Raw genomic sequence first — 12,242 nt, 5'->3', positions numbered from 1 at the left:
TCGTCCTTGAAAGGATTATAAAATGGGATAAAATATCTAGAAATTGCCTTGAATCTGGCAGTTCGGTTAAAAAATTGAATTTGACTTGAAAATGCATTAAAATCCGATAAAATGCCTTGAGTTTCGCAGCTCGGTGTTAAATTTGAGACCTCCTCCGTGGTCTAGTGGTAGAGCGTTCGCCCGGAGAGCCGAAGGTCCGGGGTTCGATCCCCGGCCGCGTCATACCAAAAGACGTTAAAAGATGGTACTTGTTGTTACCCTGTCTGGCGCTCAGCAGCAAGGACTGGTCGGCTCGGAGTCAGTATAGTGTGTCTGAGTGGGGTATTCATGTTAAACTGCGGCATGGTATCTAAGTGAGCTAGCACTATAAATTGGCATTAGTCCGGACTTGTACAAGCAGCCACACACACACACGTCGTTATATGGGTGCAATAATTTTGGACGCGACGTTAAACCCAATTTCACCTCACCTCACTTAAATTTGAAACGGACTGAATTAAACACCGATAAAATGCATCGGATAGGCTTTCAATTTGTCTACCACTGTTAACTCTAATGTGAAATTAGTGTGTTACAAATATCTTGATTTTGGAAGAAAGGCCGAAATGAATGCCCCTTTAGACGTTAACCACTTTGGTGAAACCCACGAGCAGGGGTATCCTGCTGAAAAACCTAGAAACATAATTATTACTAATATGGTATTACGCGTAATACGCTTATTATACGTTTCTGTATACTAACATTTAGTCTCTGAAATCTTATATACCACAATATCCTTTTTGACTCTAAAAATTAAAAAAATTCCCAATACTGATTTAGCTTGAGCTGGCTAGACTTGCTTTTGTATGCATTTCTAGATTATTTTTTTCATAAAATAAATATATTCCATGGTCATGGTGCAGGACTAACGTTTCTGGTAAGCCCAGAGAATACACATCAGCACAGACAGGCCATTGAGCTGATGGGAGCAGTATACTGGTGAACTAGCTGGTTAATGATTCTGAAAAACGCGGGTTCTCCCTGACAGATAGAATATACAGTATTAATCAAACCCCCATTGTGAACCATACGATACTTTATTGACAGTCGGAATAATTCACAACAAAAAAACATTAATTAAATATAAATATTGAAAAAGAAATAAAGATAATAAAAATATACAAATGGTGCACCCCGCGGAGATCCCCCGACATATATGCAGAATATCCACAATAGGGCCTACCCCATGCTTATCGTAGGCACTGACTAAATGAGTATCGAGTGGCCACAATGGGACCTGTCTGATTGTCTTCGTATCCCCTGTCAGCGTGGATGGATGCACATGTTACGATATGACTTGTCTGCTCCAAGCTGAAATAGTTACAGTTTACGCTGGAACAGTGTATAGTGCGGCATAAAGCAGCATTCACTCGCTCATATAATAGTGCACACATTTGTTAGGAAACAAGTTTTAATGACCATCCCCGCAAAAATTCAAATTCGTAACCCTCAGTTTCAAGAGAATCACACTCTCCTAAAGTATTCAGACATCTTATATCTTTTCGTCTTTCTAAAATGTATTGACATGTCGTGTTATTCAATTAAACGAACTGGTTTTATGTATCCTCGCCTTGCGCAACCAATAAATAGCATTCGAGACGTTTACATGGCATGTCTCTCCTCAAAACACAGCTAGCTCTTTTCTCCAAGACATATTCCCGCATGTGTGCCTGTCAACCGTATTCGTGCATCGTGCAACTGCACTGCATAGGTTGGGTGCAGAGCAGGTCGGTGCAAGCAGCAAATATTGATCACAGCATATTTAAACTAATGCAACATTTGTTTAGACTGCAGACTTGCATATCAGTCAACAGCTCACGTTTGCCCGCGAACGGTGTTTTACGATTCGTCACGTGACACAAGCAAGATTATCAGCTAAGGGGAATTAAAAAATAACACTTTAAAAATACAAAGTTTTTATTTGAACGAGAACATGTAATTAAGAGAGGAAGGTGAAAGAGTTTGCATTGAAAATACATTCACTCACTGAATATAAAGTACACTTGAATCCTGATTTTTTTAAATGAAAGAGAAAGAGCTTTTTTAAATGAATAGCTTGTTTAGAAATATACCCCAAATGAATATAACAAATGTTATAATTCGGATAACACTTTCTGAGTAGAGTACAGATTCTCGTACTTTTTGGGGTTGAGTCCCGTCCGGGATTCGAACCCACAAAGTACGAGAATCTGTACTTTACTCAGAAGGTGTTATCCCAATTATAACATTTGTTACATTTGACCACTTTCTAAATGGCATTGTGTGTTCACCCAAATGAGGGGGCAGGGGTGGCCCAGTCGTCTAAGGCGCCGCGATTCGCTGTGCAGAGTTGCGTCCCTTGGGCACGCCAGAAACCTATGATTGTGGGTTCGAATCCCGGTTCGCCCCGATAATGTTTCTAGGTTTGTCAGCACCATACCCGTGCTCGTGGGTTTCACCGAAGTGATAAACGTCTGAGACCTGCATCACTTCGGGCTTTCCTCCCACATTAAGCTGACACGCCGTGATATAACTGGAATACTGTTAAAAGCGGCGTTAAACCCAACCCACTCACTCACTCACTCACCCAAATGAATAGTTTGTTGGAAGTGGTGAAAAAGTTTGTTTGGTTGAAAACGTCAATTTGTGTGTGTGTTAATAGTGAAAATGAATAGATTGTATGATGGTGCTCAGTACAGTTCTATCCGACATCATCAAAGGAGGGGTTACTTAGAGGCTCCTATTACAAAAAGGCCCCACAGTTGGGTACAGTGTATGTAACTATGGTCAACAAAAGTATGACGTAAATCATTTAACATCTGCTGACATTGGTCAACTAAACATGAATTTGGTAATACCATGTCAGCGTGGTTCACTGGGGACTTCCAGAGTTGAACGCAAACTTGGTTTGGAATGCCTCTAGGTGCTTATGTACGTACATATATTCAAGGGGACGTAACTCATACACCTACGACTGTTGATCCGGGGGTTTTCAACTGGCAATGGTAGGCAGTCTGGGGTTTCCTTGCATGGATAGCTCAGCGACAGAACAAGCATTGTGACATCGCTCTATCTCCTAATCATGAATAATGCATCATTGTAACTATGTATCTTATTTCTTTCTCATTTGGCCGATATATAAACTGCCACTGGCATTAAAGCTGCAGTACCTGTTTTGTAGCATTTAAAGAGTGAATCGGACGCAGTTAATATAGAGCATTATCCATTAAGTAACAACATGCCGGCTCCGCAACACCAGAACGTGTATAGTTTATCTGTTCGGTCGAACAATGTGACGTGCTTCAGATAAAACTGTTCGTGTAACAAGCGTGTTTCTGTCTGTTCCATGTTTTCAGCCAGGTGATGTGCTCCAATAAAAGGATGACATTTTTAATCTGGAGTTTCTGAATGAGCGAAGAAACGGTATATTCAGATGTTAATCAACTTATTAACTCGTGGACATTCTGGAATGATGGTGCGTAGATTTTAAAATAATTAGAAAAATGTGAAAAAAACTTTTTTTACATCATTTGTCGATTGTTTACATTTGAATAGTTCATAAAATAATTCATCAAATAGCCTGACGGGCAAATGAAGATATGCACCCATTTGTGATGGAGGCTAAAACTGAAACAGACAAGAAATGTTTTTTCGATGTAGGTGCATTTGATACAGGTATCATAGGCGATATTACATGCATCATATCAATATGTAAAACAGATGACCTGCACATGACCTCTCCAAAAATATCGCGGGTAGGGGGGTGGGGTGGTACAAAATGCCCGAAAATATATTTTGTTTACGCGCGTTTTAAGAATGTGCACCGTGCATGCATGTAAACACACACACACACAAATGCGTGGAGTAATCAAATGTTTTGACTCCTCGCTTCGAGAAGTGCATATTATCAATCAACCATTCAATGCCTCGAATCATATCAATGCAATTTGACAACAAGCTCTCGTTTAACATGTTTATGTAAACACGACTTCGTAAACCTACAGCGTGATCCTCGACATATGCATATAACTCCCTCAATTAAACGTAGTTTCTTCAGTTAAAATTGAGTCACACGTCTTTCTAATGTTAAAGCGCTGTAATTTTACCATTATAGTCGACGGACCTGATATGTATAATATTGACACTGATGATATATTGTATATCTTTTATAGTGCAGATTTCGTGTTACATAACGTGCGGTGTCAGCTAAGTTTGTCAAAGGCTCTATAGTATATACATAGGCCTATAAATACGTATATGTTCGTCTCATTATGTATACGATGGTCAGTATTATGGCCCATTATGATGAAGCATTAACTATCACCTGCCGTTCATTGAACGCGTGGGGATATAGGTGCGACAATATGTCCCATACCCCATAAGCGTGATCTCGCACTGAATAGTCAGGAAGCGAAGCGCAGCCTTCCCCAACGAATGATTATTTACCTCATCTCGTCATGTGGTGGGCAGACCTGTGAGCGGCTCTCTGATTGGGCTACGAATATAAGAGCTGCGTTTTCATTGGATGACCTTAACCCGTGCACGTGAACATGTAGAAATGACATCAGACGGCCTTGACAGTGAATGGTTGGGGTACCGGCTTTCCTACATGTTGAATCGTTCGAGCTGTCATTGGGGAGGTAGCGAGCAACTGGCACACACGTAATTTTACATCGGAGGCAAAACAGGTAAGGAAGGTTAACTGATTGTGGTTATTCAAACAAATCTCGATGATGTCGTGGGCGATATGATACTTATCGCCCGATCGTGGAATCAATACCTCATATATGTTCCGGTTGTTTGTGAAATATTGCAAATACCAATGCAATCAGCTTCTCATGTTTTAGGATGTATTTGATATATTGGTACATCAGACCTCATTCAAATGTGATTCTTTTGTTTCTTCAACGATGTACTTTTCCCTGATGTCACGTCATATGGATACATGTTCATCGTAATTGTGATATATATATGATAATGAGATGTGGCGGCGCGGCCTCTTGTTGGCTCCTCTGACAGCCACAGCTCACCCATGCGTGTATCAGCTGCAGCTCTCATGGTCGGGGGGATGTTTTTAGCACTTATGGGGTGGGGGGTGAATAGGTATGGGGATATTTACGTAGGCGGATCCAGAGGGGAGTTCAGGCCCCCCAACACACACACACTTTTTTTTAATGTGGTATGTTGTAGGCAGTACAATTGACTGAGAGAGGATATTGTGATATTTTGGACCCCTTCCTATTATAAATTGACTGAGAGGGGATTTTGTGATATTTTGGACCCCTTCCTATCATAAATGCTGGAGCAACCCTTGATTTAGGTTTCGAGGGGATAATAGTTATTTCACCTTGTCTCGCATAACATATTCCCGACATGGGTACAATGTGTGAAGCCCATTTCTGGTGTCCCCCGCCGTGATATTGCTGGAATATTGCTAAAAGCGGCGTAAAAGCGGCGTAAAACCATACTCACTCACTCACTCAAATAAGGGACTGTGAAATGGATTTGAATGTCTCTGCTCAAATATAGCCGATGTGACGTTACATTCTTACTCACAATGCTTGTTTAAAATGCACTACTGTAGACAGCCATTTTACACCGACTCTTTCCTTAAAGACAAACCACAGACCTGAGTTTATGTATTTGATGAGTCTTATCATTTTGAAACAGTCTGCAGGTATGCATATAGGGCGATAACGGTTTCAAACCACATGGAAGCGTATGAATAATACTGATGTATGGATTATATGTTATGAGTTAGAACATGAAGAGAAAACTGCCACATTGAATTATTTTTGGGGAAATTAGTTGACGTCACTGACTGTCAAATTAAGGAAGTCTTAATTCCGCTATCATTGTAAACATCGACACGTTTCCGATATGTCGCCACTCTCCACCACTACAGCATATACAGATCAATAATACACAGAGTTAAATTATTTTCTGTACCAGAAAAGTTTAGGGATCATGGGGATATTTTTTTATGTGAAAGTGTGAGATCAGTCTACAAAAAAATACCCCTAAAATATTCACGATCCCCCACTTCGTGTATTAAGTATGTAAAGCTTGTATTCCATAGAATTTATGTTATATAAGGATTTTCAGGTTAACTCATCTCTGTGTGAGAAGTGTTTGATAGACCAAAGTGGAACCAGACTGTCTCGAAGGTTATAGGTCTCAACCAACCCAGGCTTGTCGTAAGAGGCTATAGGGATGGAGTGGTCAGGCTCGCTGACGTGGTTAATGCATGTCATCGCATTCAAATTGCGTAGATCGATGCTCATGGTGTCAATCACTGGTGTCTTGCCCAGCCTCGATTTTTTACAGACTGTCGTCCATATAGCTGGGATATTTCTGAGTGCAGGGTTAGACAACAAACAAAGGTCACAGCCCGTCCCTCGAGGGACCTGCATTGTAACTGCCCTATCAAGTTCCCGATAAGACATTCAATGTATCTAGAATTACGACAGCCCATAACAGACCATATTTGATTACCACGGATGAGCTAAACCCACCTGTCTTATGTAACTGGTAGTATAATACCTCGCTAATTATAAAACTTCGCTCGTCACGCCGAAGACCCGGGTTCGATTCCCGACATGAGTACAATGTGTGAAGCCCATTTCTGGTGTCCCCCGCCGTGATATTGCTGGAATATTGCTAAAAGCGGCGTAAAACCATACTCAGTCAGTCAGTAATTATAAAACCCCTTGAATGTTAAATATATGCGCTCGTGTCCGTAAGAGAGACAAATCGCCTGTTAACGTTTCCCGAAACAAATATTTTTAGCATTAAAAAGGGTGAATTAATTTATAATGTCAGACAACTGTAAGCAGCTTTCAGCAGGTTTAGGCTGTGACAAGACCATATGTTGCATGTTAAAAAACGATAACAATGGTACACAGAAATAGTTCATGGGTGTATCAGCTGATGGCATAATGACCCGGCTCCATGATAGCATGATGGCAGCGTGTGCGTACGGCCTCGCCATCTGGAGCGTGTAGTTTGGCCTCTCTAAGTGGATACTTATGAAGGACGCCCTGTCCTATATAAGGATGGCCTATAGTACATACAACGAGCACCTGTCATGCTAGTTTCATGGCTCAAGTTACATCACGAGATAGTGTGATTTGTTTGGTCTACTAGGTAAACTCCCTCTGCCCCGGGCAGTTGGAAGGCCTAGTCGTGTTGGGGTCAACTAGCGGTCAGCGGGTTCTATGACCTGGTCTCGGATTTCCGTCTGTATTGAACGGACATTTCATAGTGGTGTGAATAAGCGTCAATGACTGGCTGCGATATCCCTCGTATTCCCGTGATAGTAGACACAGTTTGTATGGTTATATATAAACATGTTTATTGTCTGATGTTTAAAACTACCTGTATAATGACCACATTTGCTTCATAGATTAACATTCGATCTATGTATTGTTTTATTACAATTCTCCGTTACATATATTTTTTTATTTTTTTTATTAGTGATTATATTCCAAGTGCGGAGTTTATACTCGTTTTGTTTGTTTAAAGCCGCACTCGGCAATATTCCAGCTATGTGACGGCGGTCTGTAAATAATCGAGTCTGAACCAGACAAGCCAGAGATTGACATCATGAGCATCGATCTACGCAATTGGGATAGTTAGTTTCCCCCGATCCCGCTAGTCGCCTCTTACAACTATGCGACTAACTGGATTGAGTGGTCAGGCTCGTTGACTTGGTTGATGCATGTATCCCAATTGTGTGGATCGATTCTTGATTGTCTGGTCAAGACTCGATTATTTACAGACCGCCGTCCTATAGCTGGATTATTGCTGAGTGCGGCGTTAAAAAAACAAAGAAGAAAAAAACATCTTACTCGTACAATTGTTTCTTTTATGTTTTCATGCGTATTTGTACGCAAGCATCTCAAAATGAAAATGTAATGTAATGAACATTTCTTATGGGTATTTTACGCCAATACGCCGCTTACCTTGAATCCTGTTACATTAACCTAACCATGTATTTGGACAGTAACGAACCAAGGCGTCACTTGTACCAAAGAAAATCGAATTCGTTTAAATATTTTTTTTAATATCCTAAACTGACGATTCTCGTACCCGGATGACAAGAACGGGATTTGATATTAAAATGAGACTACATGAAAGCGGAAATGTTGACCGAAACATATTTGGTTGTGTAATGACATTACGATTACTACAAAGGTCAGTCTGACTTGGGATACAACACACGATATTACATATGCAATAACACATAATAACATGTAATATAACCTAATACCATGCAATAACTCCCTGGTCTCCAACTCGAACATTTTCGTTGGTCTGTTCGTACGTTTCAGATTCTTCGTTTCCAGAAATTCAATATGTGAAGCTAATGTTTGCCGCCCCCTTCCAGCATATTACTGGAATAGTGCTAAAACCGGCGTAATCCTTACCCTCACTCACTCATGCAGAAAGTTCGAACTCTTTAGTGGTCGTATTAGTTTCATAATTCACAACAGACACTGACGCATTCGTCACCACTCGCCCCTTTCCGTAACCTGCAAGAAGACTCGTCCCTCTATCGATGAATGTTATGTGCGAAAATACGACAAACCAATCAGAATGCGCGTATGATTTCAAATTCTTCGTCAAAGAATCCCTCAGAAATAATGTTTGATTTTAAATATGTCTTGCATCTAAAAATATACCAGAGACACAGTTAAATGTGTTCAATCATACTGTATAATTCCGCACGTCCCGATGTGCTTTAAATTGCATCTGAAATATATATAATATATTGGGAAAATGTGTGAATGATTACGCAACGAGTTGACAATTGTTTTAGGTATGCCCGTTTGCGCTAAGACGGAACCCGGTCGCAAAAATGGCCACGAGAGGGGCACGAGTCGCTATTCGGCTTGTCCCGGAATAACACGAGTTTGTTTATTAATGACACTGACGTTCAGTGAAATACAGACCATTCATTCACCGTGTGTCTTGTTTGTTTCAGAAGTGCAGATGTTGGAAATAACGAGCCCTCGTGGCACAGGACACAGGATGCCTGTTGACTTCACTACCTACCTGTTGTCATCCAGCCCCCCAGCTTCCAGCCTGGAGCTGTTGACATATGCCTTCCACCCAGACGACAAACGCATCGGCCACTCAGACGGGGAACTTTATCACCAGTCACGATTACCAAGTTTGAGTCAAAGACGGAACAACGCTCCTCTTAAACCCATTATTATCAAACCGGAAACAAACAGCGATACCTCAGCGTCGACTTCCGGTAGTTCGACTCCGACGAGTCCACGGTCTGCCAGTCCACATTCTCCTGGAAGGTTAAAGAAGAAAGTGTCATTCGCAGACCACCAAGGAAAGGCTCTCGCTACAGTGCGAGTTATGACAGAGGCGTCTGATATGCCTCCAAGGATTCGTCCTGAGGTTCTCGCCTCAGTGACGCAAGGGGCGTCAGCTGCAGTGACGGAACAACCTCCGTTAAAACTTTGTTTTAATCAGCCAGCGTCGGACTATTTGGCGTTCAGAGACAGGTTGGAAAAAGAGTTTGTGTCTCTGGAAAATGTGATATTAAGGGACTACCGTGTTGGAGGAACCGTGAAGGTTAAAAATGTTACTTTTCATAAAAGCGTCTTTGTTAGAGTTACGTTCGACTCATGGGAGACTTTCGAGGACACCAAAGCTTCGTTCGTCCCCAGCCCAGCAGATCATAGTGTCTACGACACGTTTTCGTTTGAGTTCAATGTCCCTACAAACTTTGACATGGGTAAAGTGATAGAATTCGCAGTGTGTTACGAAGCAGACGAATCACAGTTCTGGGACAGCAACAGTGGAAATAATTATCATATTGTATCAGCAGATTACAAAAAAGTCCAGCAACCCAAGTTTGTATCTCACAGTATCTGGCCTGAACACAATTCGAACTGGTCCGAGTACGCTTGTTGGAATCATGTCGATACAACAACCCCATACTGGTGAAAAAATAACTCTGTATAAACCAGAACTTTCATTTGTGGCGCCGCAGCTGTGATGCTTGAGCATTAAGCCCGTGAGAGTCCATTATTCAAGCACTGCTTGTGAGAAGCTACGACGAACAGCTGCCATAAACACAGCTGAGATCTCATTGTGTAACGTCTCTCGGCTTAATTTGAAATGGACTTCTCGCATGTCTACTTAAAGTACTAATGTGGTTTGGAATATTTGCGTAACCAAAGAAAGGATTTTACACACAGCTCATTTGCGAGGCAGCTCTGCCATGAAGGGACACGTGGATCCTTGTTGAAGCATCGTTCTATGTGTATCTAGAATAGAAACATTTCCATGTGTACATTTCCATTGCTGTAGACAGCTCTAACTCATCTGTGATATTACCTTTTGAATGGCACGAACAGAGAGGTTTTAGTACTTTTGATACATTGGGAGATATTGGAATTATCAATATGGATTCCAGATGGTGTAATGATTAGTCTTGATACATGACCCAATAAGACACGTCAGCATGTTACGACCCCACATTCACATGAATCGGATATATTTTTCACCATTTGTTATTTTTAGATATTTGGGTTTCTGTTAACGTACACCAGTGATCTAGCTCAAGAATCCTGTTCCAAATATCTGTGATTGTCGTTCCTTTCGGGAATCTTTGTTACAATGAGAACAAATATGTTGTATTTCAAGATGGCGGCTACCCACACGTTTTAACGTAACCATCAGACGTTTCGGTGGTAAGTTAGTTGGGTGTATTAGTACTTATGAATGATTGTATGGTGACTGGATGTTAACCTCATATTCGTGTTATAACAGTTGAAAGAATATCCATGTTCAGGGACAGTTTTGTCTGGGTACAACAGCGTAGAGATGCGAAGATTACGTAAAAAAACTGCAGAAGTTGCGTTTCATTCCTGACTTTCAGCTAACATACTGAACAAAACAGTTAGGGATCATGAATATGTATGGGGATATTATAATGCTGTCGTGTGCTCAGTCTTCACTTCAAAGAAATCACCCTAAAGATAATTATGTTCCCTAATATATTTTGTTCAGTATATTTACGAATGAAACGCGATGTCCTATTGATGGCATGGAGCGAATAACGGATTCATTGAGCTTTATGAACATGGGCAATGAATGTCCATCTCTCTGATCAGAGATTGTGATTGTGGTATGCTTCTGTCAGTATGCGGTTTGAATCCATGTCTCACTATATCTACGGGTAAAACACATGCACGTTGCTTGGCATTTAAAGAACGTTGTGTAGTCGCCATTTTGTTATGCGGGTTGTCTTTCTAACGGAAGATTACAGTATTGAAACTGTATGTATGTATGTATGTCAATAGTATTTTATACAAATGTTCAATTCTGTTGTATTTAACTGTACATAGAATTTACCAATTGTTGGACTGAGATCTCGCGTGCACATGATTGCTTGTGCCGCTAGTGATGATCTAGGTACACCCTATTTCGATGGTGCTTGAGTGTAAGAGGAAGTGACGTCACAAGGGCCGATGACATGGAGGAGCGTTAGTCTGGTGCGTGAATGATGTATAATCGTATGTACACTGCGTAACGACATTAAACGTGTGGAAGTGTTTGTTTTCTCTTGATTATTTTTTCGACGATTCTTCAGTTTTAATAGGTACTTTCCTACTTTGGTTCTTGTCTGTGGAGGCCAGGGTGGCCCACTTATCAAAGGCGCGTTTTCTCTGTACAGAGTTGCGTCCCATAGGCCTTACAACCTTTGATCCTGGGTTCGAATCCCGGATCGCTGGCTTTGTGTCTTTGTTTCTCACCCACATACCTGTTCTCATGGGTTTCACCAAGTGGTAAACATCAAACACCTGCACCACGTCGGGTTCATCCCTCAATAAGTTGACATGCCATGATAAAACTGAAATACTGTTCAAATCGGTTGTTAAACCCAACTCACTCACTCACTCCTTCCATTTAGGGATGAAGCAGCTAAATAAGGATGGTCATATTTTGCGCAGTGAAATGAGAGTAGATGTTGATGATAATCCACACAGAAAAAAAACAACAACTTAATTTTTCATTTGAAGTTGATGTGCTGAAATAAATTTGTGATAAGTGAAATGTTCTCACAAGTGTTCACTCTTGTGAAATTTGTTCACTACTTTATTATCCCCCGCCGCGCGAAAGCGCGAAGCGGGGGATATAGTATTCACGACCGTCCGTACGTACGTCCGTACGTCCGTCCGTACGTCCCACCTGTT

At 41.1% G+C, this 12,242-nt stretch overlaps 1 protein-coding gene across 2 annotated transcripts in view; it reads left to right on the top strand.

Annotated features, from left to right (window-relative positions):
* LOC124142025 (protein phosphatase 1 regulatory subunit 3B-like) overlaps positions 1-11,602 on the top strand; it is a 33,498-nt gene extending 21,896 nt beyond the window's left edge. Inside the window, exons 1-2 of one of the 2 annotated variants that reach the window (XM_046510264.2) lie at positions 4,559-4,706; positions 9,005-11,602. In XM_046510264.2, coding sequence (XP_046366220.1) covers positions 9,013-9,987 — 975 coding nt within the window. In that variant the 5' untranslated portion in view covers positions 4,559-4,706; positions 9,005-9,012 and the 3' untranslated portion in view covers positions 9,988-11,602. Of the gene's footprint in view, positions 1-4,558; positions 4,707-9,004 lie in introns of those variants that run through there. The other variant, XM_046510263.2, reaches the window with a different exon arrangement.
* The last annotated feature ends 640 nt before the right edge of the window (positions 11,603-12,242 follow it).

This window comes from Haliotis rufescens, unplaced genomic scaffold, assembly GCF_023055435.1.
Source record: "Haliotis rufescens isolate VD_foot unplaced genomic scaffold, xgHalRufe1.0.p SCAF_12, whole genome shotgun sequence".
Taxonomy (NCBI): domain Eukaryota; kingdom Metazoa; phylum Mollusca; class Gastropoda; order Lepetellida; family Haliotidae; genus Haliotis; species Haliotis rufescens.
This window is presented reverse-complemented; position numbering and strand designations above follow the sequence as displayed.